Here is a 21,261-nt window from a genome sequence, read left to right as displayed (position 1 = left end):
TTGATGATTTAAAACACTACCAAAACTTTGTTTCTAGGCTCATTGATACAAGTACTGGATGGCTGTGTCTTCCAGCACAAGACGTGTGCTCCAGTCCTCAGGTAAAAGCGACCATCTTGTTGAGTCGTTGTAGCGAAATGGCGAGCTAGGTATCCACTTGTCCATCTGTGACTAGTAATTCATTCATTCATTCATTCAGAGGTGGGGTACACCCTGGATTGGTGGCCAGCCAATCACAGGGCACATATAGACAAACAACCATTCACACTCACATTCATACCTATGGACAATTTGGAGTCGCTAATTAACCTAGCATGTTTTTGGAATGTGGGAGGAAACCGGAGTACCCGGAGAAAACGGGGAGGGAACAAACTCAGAGAGGGTGGAATTGAACGACTAGTTATTCAAATAACGTTATGTTTGTCCGTGAGCTAAAAATAGTTTTTCATGCTAGCTGCAACAATAATAATATCTCTGTAGTTTAGTTAATATAGTGTTTTTATGTGGGTTCTAGCATCAAAATAGATATTTCCCATGACGCCTTTTGCTAGCTAGCTTATATAAACTTGTTTTTTTTACGCTAACATGCACAGAAAAAGGAAAAAAATATGTATTCATGTTTCGCATGAGGATTGGGAATAATGGGCACATAAAAAAAAAAGTGCACTTCCCCTTTAAGATCTTTGTGTTCATTCATTCATTCATTTTCTACCGCTTTTCCTCACAAGGGTCACGGGGGTGCTGGAGCCTATCCCAGCTGTCTTCGGGCGTGAGGCGGGATACACCCTGGACTGGTCGCCAGCCAATCACAGGGCACATATAGACAAACAACCATTCACACTCACATTCATATTTGGAGTCGCCAATTAACCTAGCATGTTTTTGGAATGTGGGAGGAAGCCGGGTGGAATTGAACCCTGGTCTCCTAGCTGTGTGGTCTGCGCGCTAACCACTAGACCGCCGTGCCGCGGATTGAAGGACTAGTTATTCGAATAACGTTATGTTTGTCCGTGATCTAAAAATAGTTTTTCATGCTAGCTGCTACAATAATAATATCTCTGTAGTTTAGTTAATATACAAGTCTGTTATGTAAGTGTTTTTTATGTGGGTTCTAGCATCAAAATAGGTATTTCCCATGATGCCCGTTGCTAGCTAGCTTATATAAACTCATTTTCTCACGCTAGAATGCACAGAAAAGGGAAAGAAATATGGAGTGGGAATAATGGGCATTTTTTAAAAAAAGTGCACTTCCCCTTTAAGATCTTTGTGTTCCGCTCATGAAAAAAGGAACAAAAGTGTTGCATTGATATTTTGTTAAAAATAAGAAAAGTGTTTGAAACCAACAATGAATGTAAAAAGTAGCATAAGATGAATTGCGTGCCACTTTCCACTCGTACTCCCATAGACCAGCAGGTCACTTCCTGCAGCACAAGGCCACAAGATATGCTAATAGGGGCCCCCGGGGGTGGTTTTGGTATTGCATAACATGACGCTGATTCATCTCTCACGCACGCATACACACACAGACTTATTCCGAGTGGCCTACTTTTTATTGTACATGTGCACAACATTCATGTGGCCTATTTTTATGTCTTGCATTTGAAGAGGTCAGTGTGTGTTTGTGTGTGTGTGTGTGTGTATGTGTGCGTGTCGGTGAGATCACGCTTCCTCAAATGATTGTTCTGCACACACCCTGAGTAGTGTATAAACACACACATCGACACACTGACCTATTTTACAGCGGCGTGTGCGGAAGCGATGCGGCGCGACGGCATGGGTCACGACAGGCAAACGTAACTCTCTGCTGAAACGCCGCCAAGCCTGATGAACACGTAACTTATGTTACATTCACTTTCAATCCAGTGTTTGTTCGACTTGGAACGTACGTATGTTGGCAAAAATCACAGATAAAAAAAAATATACATTCATGGAGCCGTACTAAATGTGTTAAATTAGACATAATTAGGTCAACATTCTGCCTTGCATAATTAGTATTTAATGTAAAACTGCACGACATCATACGTTTATGTCCATCCACTGTAATGGTACAGTCATATCCTATATATTGTAAGGTAACCCAAATACAGTCCGGATGCACTTTTTGTGTTTCAGTAATATTTTTCACATTTTTTTTAACCAGCATATTTGGTAATGGTAATGGTAATGGTTTTATTTCATTTAAACATGCATCAGATTACAATTGAATGCATCCCATAATCAGTTCCCAGTTCCACATGTCCAAAAGGAGTAGGAAGAAGCAAAGCTTATTAAATCCTACCCCTCCATCTGGTACTTTTACAATCAGTAACTGTTACATTTGTTCACTTCCTGCTTTCTATAATACAGTTTAAGTTTTTTTTGTGTGTTTTTTTTTAAATAATGCACCTCGTACCGTATTTGTAAGTATTTGTGATTTTAGAAATAAGGAGTTAGTACAGGGGTGGGCAAACTACGGCCCGGGGGCCACATCCGGCCCGCCAAGTGTTTGAATACGGCCCGCCCAATCTTTCAAAAGTATTTAATTTAAACTCAACATACAACCTGGCATCATGGCCTGAGCCAACCTTTTGATGGTTGTATCAATTTCGTTGTTTGACATGGTCTGTTGTTTACAAAGTGCTCCTGAAAAAAGAGACACAAGCACATAATAATAATAAAAATTAAAATAATAATTATTATATTATTATTATAACTATTATGATTATTATATTTATTATATTAATGCTAATTATTATATTAATTATATATAACAATATTGTTATAGTTGCATATTTTACATAATAATAATATAATAATTATTATTTTCTTTTATTTTAATTATTATAATATTTTATTATTAAAATATTTAAATATAAATATAAAATAATAAATAATAATAGCAGATTGCATGACAAATTGCCCAGAAATTTTGTTATATCAATGCGGCCCGCGAGTCAAAAAGTTTGCCCACCCCTGAGTTAGTATGTTTTCTGTAGGCGGCATTATGAATTATCCTGACTGACCTTTTTAGCAGTACATTTAGCGAGTGAAGATATTTCAAGCGTGACAAATTTTACGAGTATAGTAATCATCAACATTTACAGTTAATTAGTACCAGAAAAAAAATAGAGCTGGGATATTTTACATAGGAAAATCTGTTTATGACTTTTTTTCAATATGATTTGTAACATTCTTAGAGCCCTCCAGACATAAAATAACACCCCTATAGTCACTTTTACACTTGTACTATCAAATTTAGCCAACATAATAAGAGTAAATAAGGAATTTAAGGCATAAATAAGACTGATACTGATGTATCTGTATCTGTATCTGTATGTACTGTGTGTTGCTATAAATGTGTGCCTTGCGGGCAGACAGGAAGTGAAGTCGGGGGCTCTGAATTGAGTTTTAACGATTTCAAAAGTAGTTTGTGTTTTTATTAGGGATTATTCTAATTGTGAGATAATTGTGAGAGAATTCAAACCTCCAATAAAAGCCTGTTGTTCTCCGGCTAGCAAGTCTGGGCCAACATTACAGTAACATTACTGACACCTAGTGACCAATTTAGACTACTACATGCTTTTGCTTCTGCTATACCCTACACTTTTTCAGTACTTTGGTTCCGGTTTTCCACACCAAAATATCTGATAAAACATTCCACTGTTCTCAAATATCTTAATTTTTATTTTTCTATACACAAAATAAGATAAAAATAAATAAATAAACAAATTAAGAATAAAGACAATCAATCAATCAGTAATAAATAAGTAAAATAATAATAAAACAGCAAATAAGAAAAACGTAAGAAAACACATACAGTTGGTAGAGAAATTATTTTTTTCATATACAAATGTACAATATTAACAGTTATTTAACCTTTAACATGAACATTAATGACACTTAATAATTTGACCCAATTAGCAAGTTAGCATCGTAGCATCTCAGTTCCATCTGGGAGCAGCGTCGTAACTTTAACAACATGTTTTAATGAGATGCTTTATCTTGACGTGTATTTATCATTTCCTGCATTTATTTGTACCCGGCGTCATATAAGCCTTTAGCTTCATTGCTAATCCAAAGCAAAACAGGGGGCGGGGTAACAGAGTAGGGTAACAGTATGGGCGGGGCAAAAATCATGTTAATTGTGTCCGGTGTGCACACAGCTTTAAGCTGTCATTTCAACATTAAACTTTGGTATCAAGGTGGGGACCTCAAAATAGCGTCTCGTGGGCCGCGTTTGGCCCGCGGGCCGCGAGTTTGAGACACTATTTTTTTCAGTGGGCACATAGGGGGCATACTGTAGGGCCTATTCTCTAGCATTCCCTTAAATTATTGACATCACAAATTAATTTTGGTCTTGTAAACATGAGACTCATCATGTCATCATGTCCACGGGCCGCAAGTTTGAGACCCCTGTCCTAAATGCATGATGTGCTTGTCTAAATCCGGTGTCCAGATGAACTAATGGGACATTGAAGTCATACAAGGGATAATATGTTCTTTTGGCAATGCAATGGCATTCACAGTCTGTTCAAGACGTTTAGCTTATATGACACACACACACACACACACACACACACACACACACATGCATTCTTTTACACACTCTTACCCCATCTCTGCGTCTCTCCGTGCTGCTGACCTACATACAGCAACATCCGAGTTACATAACCGGGTTGTTGATGACTGCAGGCGATGCAGGGCAAACACACAATACACACACACACACACACACACACACACACACACGCAAACATACACACTTTTGGTTACACAAACTTTATTCTTACATTGTGAATCTCATCATCTTAACAATCATCATGACATAACACAACTCAGGACTCGCTTCTCAATTATTTGCCTGACCGTTTACTCTCTAGAGTGAAATGATGTAACCCCCCCCACCCCCCCACCCCCACCTGCTCCACCACTCCTCTATTTCGTCCTCTTCAATCCCTTCTCACTGACCTACTTTTACTCCCCTGGCCCTTTTTTTTTCCATCAGCCTCGACATAAGTACACAACCACGCATGGTCGCCTCTAGCCAAATTGGGACATTAGTTATAGAATATCATTTTACAAAATGACACTAGCATGAACGTAATCACACTAGGGATCCCGGGCGCTTAGAAAAAAAAAATTCACAATTGCAGAATGTGTATCATTTCCAAGATACAGTATTGCAGGGGTCTCAAACATGCGGCCCGCGGGCCAAATGTGGCCCGCAGGACACTCGTTTGAGGCCCCCCGCCTTGATACGAAAGTTTAATGTTAATGCGGCCCCGCGCAAGTTTGATATGGATGCTGTATGGTATCATGTACCCAGAAAAAATTATTACGTTTGATTAATGTTCATGTTAAAGGTTAAATAACTGTTAATAGTTATCCTCACTATCCGTGTGGAAGTGGTAAGTTTTTGGCTATTTAAGTTTAAAGGAAATAACTTGAAGGCTACCGTTTAGGTCGCTTAGCTCTCTAGTTTGCGAGTTAGCATGTGTCTCAAGACCCTGCAGTTGCGCAATATGTTGTAAATAAAAAGAGTATAAATGTGACTATAGTCGTGTTTTGTCATGTCTACAGGGCTCTAATAATGCTTTGTTCATTTTAATCTGAAAAAAATAATTTGTCTACCCACCAACTATATGTGGTTTCTTAAGTTTTTTATTATTTGCCGTTTTATTATTATTATTATTATATTTTTTTTTACTGATTGATTTTCTTTATTCTTGATTTATTTATTTTTCATCCTATTTTGTGCAGAAAAATAAAAATTAAGATATTTGAGAACAGTGGAATGTTTTATCAGAGCTTTTCTTGTAGAAAATCGGAACCAAAGCACTGAAAAAGTTTGTATATTTTTCTGTTTTTAATAAATGCGTTTTTTGTTTTTTTTTAGAAAACCTGATGTGGCCCAGCCTTGCCCAGACCCTAGCTCCAGTGGCCCCCAGGTAAATTGAGTTTGAGACCCCTGCAGTATTGGGTCAAAATAAGACATGTATGCAAAATAAGGCAAATACTGTACTTTATCAGAATGTACAGTGTGTCTACAAGCAAGCAGTTCTACCGGAAAGCCTGTCTGAACATTCCAATACATTCATTTTAATATGTATTTTATGTTTTCATATCATTTTTATTTACTGAACACTCTCTTGGAAGTGCATGTAATGACATTAAAAAAAACGGTATTAGAAATTGACTTTTGCATCACAGTTTCTTAGGCTGATAATAATAAGCAGCTGGTGGCAAACCTCCTGAAGTCCTACAAAGCCCTTGGCTGCAATATGTCACTGAAGACCACCACCAACCTGACCCGGGTCACTGGCACCTCAGGTCCTTGCCATCATCTCCTGATCCATGAGAGCCAGTTGGACGCTTTTATCATCAGAACTGTTGTGTAACTGTTCCGGTTGCTCAGTAACAATAAAGTTATGACGTTGCACTTGGGCAATTCTTTCAGTCTTACTTATGCGGAAATGAGTTTTCTTTGTACTCACAAGGTTGTGTAATTTGCATCTAATTACATTCCATGTGTGTTTTTAAGGACTGCACAGTGGATAGTGGTTAGCACGTAGGCCACACAGCTCGGAGACCGGGGTTCAATTCCCCGCTTGGGCATCTCTGTGTGGAGTTTCCATGTTCTTCGGTTTACTCCCACAACTCGAGTTCTGTAAATTTCTGTATTTATTTTTAATCTCAGTTAATGGATATTTTTGCAAACCTTTGTAATGTTAATCACATTTATAGCATTATTAGCTTGAAGAGAATGGTATTTGAGTTGCTGTGATTGGCTGGCGACCAGTCCAGGGTGTAGCCTGTCCAGTTGGGATAGGCTCCAGCGTACCCCCGCGACCCCATTGATAGAAAATGGATATTTGAATGATGGTCAGTTTACCTTACCCATGTCTATTTGTTGTACATTGTGTTTATACAGTGAGGTCCATTATGTGTTGGCTTGGGTCTTTCAAATGAAATTTGAAATAACTTGAGATTGTGATTACTACTAAAAAATTAAAACTACAAAAACGTGATTAATCACAATTAAATATTTTAATCGACGGCCCTTATGTTAGTCCTACAAATGCCTACTTCCAGTTTTTAAAGGCATTTTAAACATTAAAGCAATAGTGCAGATATTTTGACATGAAGTTCCCCATCAGTAGTGTAGTGATCAAACAATATGGGTTCAAAAGAGTAATACATGTGCATTAGTGTCAAATGACTGCGATGCCTGAGTATTCGGACGCTAAGAAGTATCAGGAGTCAAACCAGAAGAAACATTTCAACAACCTTTTATTTTCTTCCCCCTTTTCCAACCTTTACAATCAAAAATAAGGTTTTTTTTTTCTCCCCTCCGCAACCATTGCTCAAACCCATGTGAAGCATATCCATAAATGATGATAACATATGGACAAGCTTATCTTCTGTCTCATCTCATGTCAACGATATACGTAATACAGTAACACAGAGTACAAATAGTTGCATGGGGGGGTAGCATGGGGGGGGGGGAAATTACACAGCACAACCAGGAAGAGCATCGATCAAAAATGACAACAAGGACAATAAAATTACATGTAATAGACAAAAAAAAATAATAAGCCAATATAATAGAAAATAATAATAAAAAAAAATAACAGCAGTATACAAGTGATAGAGACAACTTTACATTTATACAGTGGCCAGAGGCAGGCACCAGGAAGTGAAACTGTCGACTTAATATTGACGTAGACCGCTAAAAAGCTCAGTGCACGGGCGAGTGGGCTTGATAAGACGTCGGCCAATTTGGGGGGGGGGGGGGGGGGGGGGGGGGGGGGGGGTGGGACAGGAAGAGACGACACAGATTCAAAAGAGGCACCTTATGAGAAGCGAGAGCAGCTTTGCTGGTTAGCGATGGGAGAATCATCGTTTTATTAGACACCCGGCGACGCAAAAGGTGTACGGATTCGAATGCGGCAAAGGAGGCGGGGCTCACCTTTTGTGCTTGTCAGCATTGTAAGACTGCATAGTCTTGACCAGGGGTGGGCAAACTACGGCCCGGGGTCCACATCCGGCCCGGCAAGTGTTTGAATACGGCCCGCCCAATCTTTCCAAAGTATTTCATCTAAAGTCAACATACAACCTGGCATCATGGCCTGAGCCAACCTTTTGATGGTTGTATCAATTTCGTTGTTTGACATGGTCTGTTGTTTACAAAGTGCTCCTGAAAAAAGGGACACAAGCACATAATAATAATAATAATAATATTATTATTAGATTATTATAATATTATTAGAACTATTGATTATTATAATTATTATATTAATGCTAATTATTATATTAATTATATATAATATTATTGCTATATTTGCATATTTTACATAATAATATAATAATTATTATTTTAATTTTATTGTAATTATTATAATATTTTATTATTTTTAAAATATTTAAATATAAATATAAAATAATAAATAATGATAGCAGATTGCATGACAATTTTACAGATACAATAATACCAGGTGGACTGTTACGTGTAAAATATATAGTCTGCCCCCCCCCCCCCCCCCCCCCCCCGTAAATTTTGTCATATCAATGCGGCCCGCAAGTCAAAAAGTTTGCCCACCCCTGGTCTTGACTGATATGACAACCGGACTCAGTTTAGGATGTTTTGTTTTTTTTTTTTTTAGTGTTGAGATTAAATCTTCCCAAAACAGGAAGCCAAAGGGGTCGGTTATTATTTAACATAAAAGTTGTTTTGAAATTTTTGAGGCATTTTACGAGTTGTCTGAATAACAAACTGAGTGCTTTAAAACTTTATTATTTTTTTTTGTGTTGTTTTTGCCACTTTTTCTTTGTAAAATATATACGTCATATGTCACAACAATATACAATCTAAGTGCTTGAGAGGTGAAGAGGTTCACACAGAGGAACAATGGTATATGTATTAAAAGAAAAAAAATGAATATTCTTTGGTCAAATAAATGTTCTTATAATGCCACAATTAAAATGTGAGCGCTGGCCAGAATCAAAAAAAAAAAAATATTCCAAAAATGTAAATATTTCTTTGTGTTCGCTCCTTCAGTAAATGATTCAACTGGAGGAGTATGTGGGAGGTAGGAGAGAATAAAGGGAAATTGATGAAAGTGAAAGTGAAAAGGGTCGACTACTTGTTAACTGGAACTGGAGCACCCCCCCCCCAGTTTTTAGTTTTGTTTTTTTTTTTTAGACACATCTCTTACTGCCTCTTCCGCCAATGGAGGACTTCTCCGACTCCAATGTCTCCTCCGATTGAGCTTTAACCTCCTCGGTGTACTCCGCTTCATTTTCTGTCTCTCGGCTCTCATTGCTAGCTTGGCCACTATTTGGCAGCGCCAGGTAAGGGTGCTGGGGCAGGGTGGGCGACGGAGACATTGATGCGGCTTCCATGTGTGCTTTCGTCACCATGGTGCTCAGCGCTCGGTTCTTAAGGCGCAGCTTGTGGGGCAGTGCTGTACCTTTGACCTCGGTCGGGCATTCTGCAGCTTCTGAACCTTTCTGGTGGTAGCTGCTGATGTCAGAGGACGACGACGAGGGGGATTCGTCGTCAGTGGAAGCCTCCTTGTCGGAGCTCCGAGGGTCCCCGTCGCTGGACGATGTGTCTTTAGTGGAGGAATTCTCTTGGTAGAAGGCGTCGTCAGCTCTGGGGCCTCCTTCGTAGGTAAGAACTGGAGGTTCTTCATCCAGTGTGTTGAGGTAGCCGTTGTGCTGCGTGAACACCGACATGCCCTCCTCGGTGCTGTGGATCAGATTGGGGGCAAAGGGGTTCTGGGTGTCGGCTCGCTCGAGGATGTTCTCCTGAACCCGGTAGCTGTAAGGTCCGTGATGGTTCTCACGCTGCTGCTGCTGCTGCTGGCTATTGTAGCGTTCTTGCAGCTCCTCGCTGGCGTAGTCATACTGCTCACAGTCTACAGTCTTTGTCCTCTGGAGCTTCTCCGCGACCTCCGTGATCGTCGCCGAGCAGTCAGAGAACTTGGAGTGCTGCGGCCTGATCTGCTGTTCGCTCGACCTCTGGTTCTCCATGGGGTAACAACCGCTGCTAGAACGATACAAGATGACACTCCTTTGTGAGGAAGTGCTTTGGGGCGCGGAGATGGGGGCTTCCATGTACCCCTGCTGCTGCTGCTGCTGCGGCTGCTGGTAGTCTGAGTTATCTTCAGCCAGCGACACGGTCTGCTGGTGAGGGGACACCAAAGCCGGGTGGTTGCCGTGGTAGACCCGACTGCCCCCATTGCTTTCCATTCTAACCATCTCCATGCTTGAAGGTTCCTTCTTTATATTGTAGCCCAACGGTTCCGGACTGTCCCGGGAGGAACCGTCAGACATGTCCGACACGGAGCCCCTCGGAGAGTACTTGTGGAGCGTATTGTGGCGCTCGCCGCGGACGGACTGCTCCGTTTCAGAAGAGTCCGAGTTGAGCATCACCTGCGAGGCACTGGAGTAGCCGCTACTTGAGAGGTAGGCGTTACTGTTGGGGGTGCCGTTGGTGCTGCTCAGATTGCTACTCGCGTTCCCGCCGGCAGCGCCGCTGGAGATCTGCTGGCTTTTCTCCACGTAGGACGCGGTGCTGATGAGGCCGAAGCGCAACTTGAGCTGAAGTAGTTCCGTTTTTAGACGTACATTCTCCTCGTTCAGGGCCATGACACGGTTCTCCAGGACCATGTCATTTAGGCGCCGCTTCTCCCGCGAACGTTTCGCCGCTTCGTTATTCTTCCTCCGTTTTTCCCAGTACGAATCATCCTTTTTCTCATCGGAGATGAACTCCCGCTTGCGACGAGACGTCACAGTGGGCTTGGAACCTTTACTCGGGCGGCTGGCCCGCGCCCCGCCCTCGGGAGCAGGGGATGGGAGGCCATTGCTGTAGGTAGTATAAGTGTCCACTTCCATGGCGTTGTTGGTGCTGGCTGATGGGTGGTGTAGACTCTGGTTTTCCATTTTTGCCCAAGTAGGGCCAGAGTGAAACTCCAGCAAGGTGACGAAACGGAAAAAACAGGAATAGCAAAAAGTTTTGTTATAAAGAGCGTTTCAACTTATGTTGTGGGACCAGCAAAAACTTCAAAATGAGGTATATGTGTACTTCTGAAAGACAGCCTCATTGATATTTATGCGTTTATGCCAATTCTTTTTCTCGATTGCAATGCTCAAGTATCCAAATTTGCCAAGAAGATTAAAAAAAGATGGACTTCCATGAACATTTTAGACATTGAACTAGACTTCAACAAAAAAGCTAAGAAAAATAAACTTTTATATTTGGAGTTCCAAAGGTTGTATCGCCACACACACACAACTAGTCTCTGGGGTCCTTCAGGAGGTGAACTGGAGTTTATATAGACGTCTTCTCAAAATGTTCTTAGACAGCTTAGAAGCTCGTCAGCTCCTCACAGTGTCTTGCAGAGGAGATGTAGGTCAGGATGTCTACTTCTTAGCTCCCTGAGGATCCAGCGTCAGTGCTGCTGCACGATGGAGGTACTGTGAAGAGACACATGGAGAGGAGGAGAAAGAGTCAGATTTGAGTAAAAGTTGGATTTTGAACATCTGGAATAATAATTATGTTACGTAGAAGCTTCATCACTACGTCTATCAAGTCTTTATGTTGTAATATGCTAAAAGATATGTGGATGCAAAGCGTAGGCAGCAGTATAAAAAACGTGGTTCTGGTTTTTCCGGCTCCGTCTCGTCACGTAAGAACAGGGAATCTGACCTTGGTGCTGACAGAATACAATAAAAAGAACAACAGGCAGTATTTTTTAAGTAATTACAGTACGTGTCGTAACAACTGCTGTATTTCACGCCGCCGTTGCTTTGTCCTGACTGGCATTCGATCACAGGCTTCTGAACAACTATTACCATAGGTGCTCGACAGGAAGTCCCACCCTGCACGCAATACATCTTGTGGCAATGTTAATATTGTTGCTGAATTGCAGTCCACGGTTATGTAACGCCTGTCTTACATGAATTACACTAATAACATATCAATAATAATCGACAATAATCAAATAACTGAAAAAATCTGTTTTTAATGTCTAACTTTTTTTATACAGTAAACCTCGGATATATCGGATTCAATTGTTCCCACTGGTTTTGTCCGATATAAGCGAAATCCGTTATATGCGTGTACCGGAAAATGTCCGTTTTACGCATATATCGGATTTATATCCGGTATATGCGTAAATCGGATTTTATCCGTTATAAAAAGGCACTTCCTTGACTATGTTTCCAATGTACCTGGACGCGCAGGCAACGCTGCAAACGCTGCAAATGACGTCGTATAGCGGCCTGTCACGATTCGGCGAATCGGAGCGCCACGATGCGGCCATCCGATATATGCGAGGGAAATTTAATGGAAATGCATTGGAACGGGACTGGAGATTTTGTCCGAAATAGGCGAAATCCGTTATAAAAAATCCGATATATGCAATGAATTTTTATTGGAAATGCATTACAGAAAAATCGGTTCTTTTTTTATCTGTCTGTTGTGAGCGAATTTCCGATATATCCGAGGTTTACTGTATCTGACTGCTGTGCCCCGCCCCGCTTTTACTCATGTTTTAACTGTGTATTAACCAATTAATGTTGGATTTTGGTGTGTCTTCTATTCTGTTTACTTGCTTTATTCAACTTCATTCTTCTGTAAAGTGAGTATTTTGAAAAGCGCTATACAACTAAAATGTATTATTATTATTATTATTATTATAGTGGATATCTGCACACTTGTGTTTCAGCATTCAAAACACCACAAATTCAGATATTTTTGGTCAAATCTTTTTTTTTCCCCTCTGAAAATTTGCCATTTTCCCCATAGAGAATACATCACACCCTATGTTGGTAATCATTAAAAATTAAGTGATAATAAAGGTAAATAAGGTACAGCATACATGTACCGCTGTTATAGAAAAGTCCACCACGCAAAAAAAGAGGAGAAGTGATGGCGACATGGACGACTATTGGTTCAATTAAGGCCCTATTCTATGACTGCAATGTCAAAATCGGCCAATATAAACTAAATTTACTGTTAACCCGGCAAAAGTTAGCGGGAAAACTGCTCTTATAGAGCGTGCCTGGGAGCTAGCCGTGTTAGCTTAGTTTATCAAGGCATGCTTGTGCTGCTATATGCGAGCGACTCGGGCTTTGTGTGTGTTTTTTTACTGCTTTATTGTAAGACGAGAAGACCTTTTTTGCAGCTCGTCTTAACCGTCAACACGTATAACGCACACATCCAGCCTTCAAAAAAAAAAACAGCACCGTTTGCCAAATCTTGTTTAATTGTGTAAACAAAATCGAGGGTGTCATAAAAAATATCTTACATGAATAATGCAATTGGAATTGTGACTTAATCACTAGCATGGGCATTACACTGTGTTGGGGATGTGTGCCCTGTGATTGGCTGGCAACCTCGCCTCTTGTCCGAAGACAGCTGGGATAAGCTCCAGCACCCCCGTGACTGAAAATTAATGAATTAAAAATGGAAATTGGAGTAAAATAAAACATTTCATAAGAGGGAGGCACTGTTCTAAAGCAATAGTTTTTTTTTAACATTTTAATAATGAAGCAGGGCGGTCTAGTAGTTAGCGCGCAGACCTCACAGCTAGGAGACCAGGGTTCAATTCCACCCTCTGTGTGGAGTTTGCATACGGGTACTCCGGTTTCCTCCCACATTCCAAAAACATTCTAGTTTTTAACGTTAATTAGCGACTCCAAATTGTCCATAGGTATGAATGTGAGTGTGAATGGTTGTTTGTCTATATGTGCCCTGTGATTGGCTGGCCACCAGTCCAGGGTGTACCCCGCCTCTCGCCCATAGACAGCTGGGATAGGCGACCCTCGTGAGGAAAAAGCGGTAGAAAATGAATGAATGAAAGAATGAGCTGGGTATATTATAATAAATATTTCATATTAAATATCTCAGTTGGTGATAATTTATTTTTAATATTTATGATAAATTATTAGTTTAAAAGAAATATATGTGCCCTTGAAATGACATCGATATAACAGCGTCTATGCCACGTAAGTATTAAAACGCACGCTTAGTTCCTGCCTTACTCGGCTTAAGCTTGAGATTCAACGAACATGTTACATCATCTAGCAGCGGAAAAGAACAGTAACATGACGTGACCTTGAAACAGCAGCAGCAACAACAACAACAACAAGAGCTATGCCCTGAATACCGCAGCATAGCACTCATGTACACACACTGTTTTTATTATAACACAGTAGGGGGGTGGGGCTTAGACTAACCAAACTAGTATGACTACTGAAGTGAAGTAACGCTACGCAGACAAAATGGATTTGGATACCTGCCAACGGATGTGAATCCCCCCCGCCCCCAGGAATATTTTCAAATATTTTCATCAAGACCAATGAGGGAGGAGGAACGAACAAAGGCAGCTGGGTAGGAAACACGCGTGTACGTCTGCGCTGTCCCACTGACCTAGAAACGACGCTGAGCAGTAAACACTCCGCCCGTCTTTGACAGTGCGCCATAAAATAGGTCAGTGGGACTGCAGGAGAGGGAGGGCCGGGCCGGGCCGGGGAAGGTAGGAGAGTATTAGAGTGCATTCTATAAATAGTCCGATAGAAAGAGGTGGGGGCGGGGAGGGGGTTGAATGACAGGAGGAACGCAAGAGCTGGAAATGAGATTCCTCCTGCGGTAAGAGGAGAAGACACAAACCTGGATGCGTCATGAGCCTAAAAAATTATAATTTTTCACGCGGCAATCAATCTCTAACGTGCTCGAGACGGAGCCTGTAAAGCTTCACAGAAAAATTAGCATCATAAAAATATGAAAAATTATAGCGACGGTGTTGACGTCAGAGCGCACACCCATCGCTGCAGCCAAACTCACACATAACAGCCTCTCTCTAGACGGCGTGGGGAGGGGCTGTGCCCCCCCCCCCCACCCCCTTCTCCTTATGTACGTGCTCTGAATTACTTCTGTTGCACTGCAAAGCTTGTGTAACGCTCACATTCGGTCACAGCGCAAGTTGCTGTTCGATTCCTTTGAATTGCTGCAACGTCTTGTCTGCGTTTGTCGTCGCAGTTAGCAGTTCCCAGACACTTTCTACTAAGGGGGGGTGTGTGTGTTTCACCTTTGACCCCAACTGAGAGCAAATGTGAGTCAACAGTCAGACACCCTTGCACCCCTCCTCCAAGCTTTTAAGCGATACAACCCACACACACACGTGGAGGGGGGCCCCTAGCTCGGAGCGTCCATTTTGCCGTATAGCTTTGTGTCAACTGAACAAACAGGGAGACTGGAATTCGGACATCCAGATCATTTCTATAGTAACAGTACAGTAAGCGGGCCTGCGGTTGCGGGTTCGCGGCAGGTTCTAAATTAAAAAAAGGAGAGTGTCTTTGCAATTTTTAATATGAATGTCCTTATAATGAAAGATTCAACTTTCGGTAACGAGATGTGGAATTTGTGTTTATCACTTTTTTAGAAAATAAGCGAATCCTACATAAATATGGCCGACTTGTGTTCTCTAGATCAGCCAGACTTTGCGCTCAAAGTCATCCAGAGTTGCCTTGGATGCCGTCACCCACATTCAGGTCTGACCTACATTCAGAAATCTGGCCTTGTAACGAGCAACGCAGATGCTCTGAACTCAGACCAGCTGGCAGCAGGTGGACTAAAAAAGGGCTCACCAAAAAACTGTCTCGCCAGATTGAGTTTTTTTGGGTTTTTTTCCACGCATCGCATCACATCACATCACATCCTGAATGTTTCTAATTTCAGTAAAGTCACAACAAGGCCATGGCGGGCATCTTTAGATGCTTCTCCATAGCCTCTGGGTTAAAATGTGGATTACATAAAATTTTGGCAAGCTTATTTATAAAAAAAAAAAAAGTGGGTGTGAGCAGGAATCAATTACAGTCCAGAACGTTTTGTCCCAGGAGAGAGATGCTGTTTATATGCAGAGCTCCCTGCTGTGTTCTGGTTATGTCATCCCCAAGCAACACTCTTGCCTTACTTAACAGCCATTTCTCATGGACATGGGCACCAGAATCGCAGTAATTATGACAAATAAACAGTTTCAGGCTTTAAGCGTTATCTTTATACGACCCCCTTTGTTGTTAATGCCATGATAAGCTAGTAGTATTTAAATGACCTCCATTGCGCTAGCTAAACAGAAGCTGCCATGTGCATAGCCGTAATAAGCATTATTAGCCTCATAACAGCTGGAAAACAACACCAGCTCGATTTAACATTGAGGATATTTCATTAATATTGTTTAGCAGGATTTTTAACCACAAAACTAAAAAAAAATGAGGTCTAAATGTACACAAGGCGTAACATTGTGTTACGCGACCAGCCTATGGCTAAGTCGCCATGTGAACAATAACCGGCCATGACCGGTGTGTCCTCGCCCCTAAACACACTCAATAAAAGTCATGAAACAGGAAAAAAAATAATACATTTTATGAATTATTACACGTATAGAAAGAAAAGAGTGCCGCTCCCGCCGTCAAACATACCTTCGATATGGTGGAGGAGGGGAACACAACGTTCAGGCTTCCCCGACACAAAAGCTGTCTCGCTGCCGTTTCCTCCTTCTCCGTAGACAAAAAGCTCCACAGGATAAAAAAAAAAGTTGCTATTTCTAAGCTCTCGGCGCTCGGCTAAGTCGATTTTGTGTGTCCGTGTGTGTCCACTTTCCGTGTCTTGGCTCAGGCCGCCCCGGTGTTGTGTGGTGTCGGACACTTTGCTCTACTTTGTGCTGCTGCCTTTCTAGAAATATGTGTTAGTAGGTCAATGGTTGCGTAACAGCTCCTCTGCTGCCTCGTCACGTTTGTGTCCTCTGTGTTCTCGCGAGACGATGCGAGGACCTGACATAGAAGTGGGCAACACTGCACATTTTGGTATCGATCCGGTAGCAAGTTGTTGATTATGTTAATCATGATTATAGTATTTTTTGAAAGCTAAAAAAAAAAACATTTTTGAACAACTCATAAAAATACAAGTATTATTTAATAATATAATGATATAATGATATAATAATATAATAATATAATAATATAATAATATAATCATATAATCATATAATCATATAATCATATAATCATAATAAACAGTAAAATAATAATATAATAATAATATAATTATTATATTATTATTATATTATTATTATATTATTATTATTATACGACGTATAAACGTGTTATTATTATAATCATATAATCATAATAAACAGTAAAATAATAATTATATTATTATATTATTATTTTACTGTTTATTATGATTATATGATTATATAATTATATAATCATATAATCATAATAAACAGTAAAATAATAATATAATAATAATAATAATATAATAATAATAATAAACAGTAAAATAATAAATAATAAATAATAAATAATAAATAATAAATAATAAATAATAAATAATAAATAATAAATAATAAATAATAAATAATAAATAATAAATAATAAATAATAAATAATAAATAATGCAATTATTTCCTTATTCCCTTTTTATCACATACAGTTACTTGAGCAAAACAATAATGTAAAAAAAATAAACTAAAAAACTAAAATGTAAACTATTGGCTCTCATTCAAATCCTTTGACTTTGTATGGAGTTTGCATGTTCTCCCTGTGTGTGGATATTCCGGTTTCCTCCCACATTGTATATGTATATGTATATGTCCATATGTATGAATGTGAACGTCAATGTTTTTTTTGCCTGTATGTGCTCTGGGATAGGCTCCAGCATACCTTCTCGATCCTAATGAGGAAAAATATCACAAATGCAATTTTGTGGGAAAATAACTATATAGCAACAATAACTATAGCAACAATAACAACTAATTATTTTTTTCAAGGAGATTGCCCCAAGTGGTTAATTTATCAGTAATATTGATGATTATGGCTTAGAGCTGATAAAGATAAATCTCCTATCTCATAAAATATAAAAAATTGTGAGAAAGTGGGACACACCGGGGAAAGCGTGTTACATATATACTCCATTCTCCTATTATTCAACACCACTATCCTCACCACCACTGGTTACATCAGCGCCGCTTCATCCCGCATTCTCTCACAAATCCCCCCCCCCCCTACTTTGTCTCCTCCCTCTCTCGCCGTCTACACACATCCACTCATTAGACCATGTCAGAAACAGTGGCCTTGAACTTGTCTCCTCCCCCCATTATTAGTATGTTGTTAAAACCACCAACCCCCAACACTCAGTCGACATTCCCATGGTTACCGTGATATGGTGCCTGCCTAGCAACCAAGCCTTTTGTAATGGCTTATAGTGGGGGGGGGGGTCGTTTCACTACACCCCATGAAGATGGATCACATAGAGACATGAGTATGAATGAACCAATGTGTCCAAGATACAAGAAGAAAATATAATATACTGCTTTTGCGGCATCTTATATAATTTAAACGTGTTTAGAATGCGTGACCAATACCTCACTCCTGTGCCGTCGCAATATGGACAAAAGTATCGGGACACTGGCCATTACGGCGACACACCGTGTCGGTTCACACCAATTGATTGATGATCAGGTTCTCCTCCAAGTATGCCTTTATCTACATTGAGAAGATAATACATTGGCTCTTGCATCAAGCTCTCAGAATGGAGCTGTCCTATCTCGTCTGACCAATGTGTGTCCTACCTAGTCTTTTAGCATATCGGTTCAATTGTGATTAATTCAATGCATACATTCGTATACATTCGTACCTTTCTCACTCTGGAATAGACCTCCTGCAGGGAGGCTGAGAAGTGTGACTTCCACGCAATGCTGACGAGACATTTCAACCAAGGTGTTTGGTACCTAAATCTGGATCTGGATCAGATAAATGAGCATAAATCGACCTAAATTAGAAGAAAATGATGTTGTCTTATGACTGATTGATGAATCGATGAAGTCTCTGAGAATTGGTGTCCTCTCTCCAGGTGTTAATATCTTCTCAAGCTGCATCCTTCCCATTGGCAGCCGGCACAAAAAAAACTGCTTGAAAGCTAAAAATAGCTTTTGTGCAAATGACGTGATTGATGACTCATGCAGTTTTTTTTTTGTTTTTTTTTTGCTCCTCTCCCTGAGTCTATGCTCCATTGCTTCTTTCTCTTTTGGTTTCAGCTGCAAGGATAGTTGAAAAACAGAACTTTGTTCCTGACAGTTCAACATGTTTGGTGATATAGGCTTTTTTAATATATTTCAATATACAGATAATACTACATTACAGTTTCTACTACAGTATTATCTAATGTGTACACTTATTTTACACTCCAAATGATCTAAAACCAAAGGAGCAAAAAACGTTTCCTATGTTAAACCAATATGGTTATGTGAAGTAATATGTACAAAAATAACTTGCCATTCTACTTTGGTAATTTTAAGTGATTTATAAGATTTTAGTATACACAGTCGTACCTTGTTAATCGCAGTTGATTAGTTCCAGACCCAACTGCAAGAAGTGAATTTCCTAAGTAGGATTCAATATTAATAAATGTAATGTTTTCGTAGTTACAGCATACAAAACCTGTTTACCACCTTCGAAATACTATTTTTAACATTCTTAAAATCCTCCAAACATGAAATAACATCCATATAGTCATCTTTACATTTGTATTACCCAATAAAGTAGATATAATCAGAGAAAATAAGACATATTGAGACTCACACGTTAGTAGTTCCTTGTTGTTTTTATTCCGGACAGCGTACTTCCTGCGGTGGCTATTGTCTCATCAATGTGTTATAATGGTGGCTTTACATGCCTGTACACTTGTATTACGCAATATAGTAGACATAATAATAGTAAATAAGACGTAAGATTGGCATTTAAGATGTAAATAAAACTCCTGCGTCTGCGTGTCACACTAAATGTGTTCCCCAGGTAATGTAAGTGGCAGGTGGGCAAACGTGTGTACGACAGGAAGTGACGTCAGACGTTCAGAATTGGGTTATGGTCCCAACATTTTATTGTTGTTATTATTTATTGTTGTTAACATGTTATTATTATATGATTATTATGTTATTGTGGGATAATTTAAACCTGGTTCCTCTCACCGAACAATTACTGGCACCTAGTGGCCAATGTAGACTACTACATTCACCATTAAAATGTTTCTTCTGCTTTGTATTTCTAATTTAGCTTCTTTAGTTAGTCCAGTTAGCCATTTTTTATGTTAGAAAATGCTTAATTTAGGCCACAAAAAGTACAATTGGTTAATAAAGTAGAGTGCAATTTAAATGTTGCCAGTCGCAGATAAAACACAAATAGTTGACAGCTAGTGATGAAAGTTGGAGACCTGGCCTGCGATTGGTTGTCAACCAGGCTATTGTGTACATTAGTTCTCGCACGAAGTCAGCTGGGATAGGCCCCAGCATGCCCCCGCCACCCTTGTGAGGAAAAGCGGTAGAAAATGAATGAATGAATGAAATGTTATTGTGACTGTTGTGGGATAATTTAAACCTGGTTCCTCTCACCGAACAATTACTGGCACCTAGTGGCCAATGTAGACTACTACATTCACCATTAAAATGTTTCTTCTGCTTTGTATTTCTAATTTAGCTTCTTTAGTTAGTCCAGTTAGCCATTTTTTATGTTAGAAAATGCTTAATTTAGGCCACAAAAAGTACAATTGGTTAATAAAGTAGAGTGCAATTTAAATGTTGCCAGTCGCAGATAAAACACAAATAGTTGACAGCTAGTGATGAAAGTTGGAGACCTGGTTGTTGTTGACCTGGCCATTGTGTACATCACCTCTTGCACGAAGTCAGCTGGGATAGGCCCCAGCACCCCCGCGACCCTTGTGAGGAAAAGCGGTAGAAAATGAATGAATGAATGAATGTTATTGTTTATTTATTATGTTATTGTGACTGTTGTGGGATAATTTAAACCTGCAATAAATGCCTGGTTCCTCTCATTGAACAATTACTGGCACCTAGTGGCCAATGTAGACTACTACATTCACAATTAAAATGATTCTTCTGCTTCGGATTTCTAATTTAGTTTCTTTAGTTCGTCCAGTTAGCCATTTTTATGTTGGAAAATGCTCAATTTAGGCCACAAAAAGTACAATTAAAATGTTGCCAGTCGCAGATAAAACACAAATAGTTGACAGCTAGTGAAAGCCTGCAATTGGTTGTCGACCAGGCCATTGTGCACAAAGTCAGCTGGGATAGGCCCCAGCATGCCTTCGCCACCCTAGTGAGGATAAGCGGCATAGAAAATGGATGGATGGAAGTCAGAGACATTGAAGTAAGAAAAAAAAAATTATTTAACAATTTATTTTCTTTGTATTTGTATTAC

The 21,261-nt window shown here is 39.9% G+C and overlaps 1 protein-coding gene across 1 annotated transcript; it reads right to left on the bottom strand.

The window, feature by feature from the left end:
• Window positions 1–8,621: 8,621 nt before the first annotated feature.
• nfil3-5 (nuclear factor, interleukin 3 regulated, member 5) lies at window positions 8,622–16,790 on the bottom strand. Its single transcript, XM_058087384.1, has 2 exons — window positions 16,468–16,790; window positions 8,622–11,460 (listed from the first exon to the last, which is right to left on the bottom strand). Exon 2 carries the CDS (start codon window positions 10,924–10,926, stop codon window positions 9,178–9,180), a length of 1,749 nt encoding a protein of 582 aa, XP_057943367.1. The 5' UTR covers window positions 10,927–11,460; window positions 16,468–16,790; the 3' UTR covers window positions 8,622–9,177.
• Window positions 16,791–21,261: the final 4,471 nt, after the last annotated feature.

Source organism: Doryrhamphus excisus, chromosome 1, assembly GCF_030265055.1.
Source record: "Doryrhamphus excisus isolate RoL2022-K1 chromosome 1, RoL_Dexc_1.0, whole genome shotgun sequence".
NCBI classification, from domain to species: domain Eukaryota; kingdom Metazoa; phylum Chordata; class Actinopteri; order Syngnathiformes; family Syngnathidae; genus Doryrhamphus; species Doryrhamphus excisus.
This window is presented reverse-complemented; position numbering and strand designations above follow the sequence as displayed.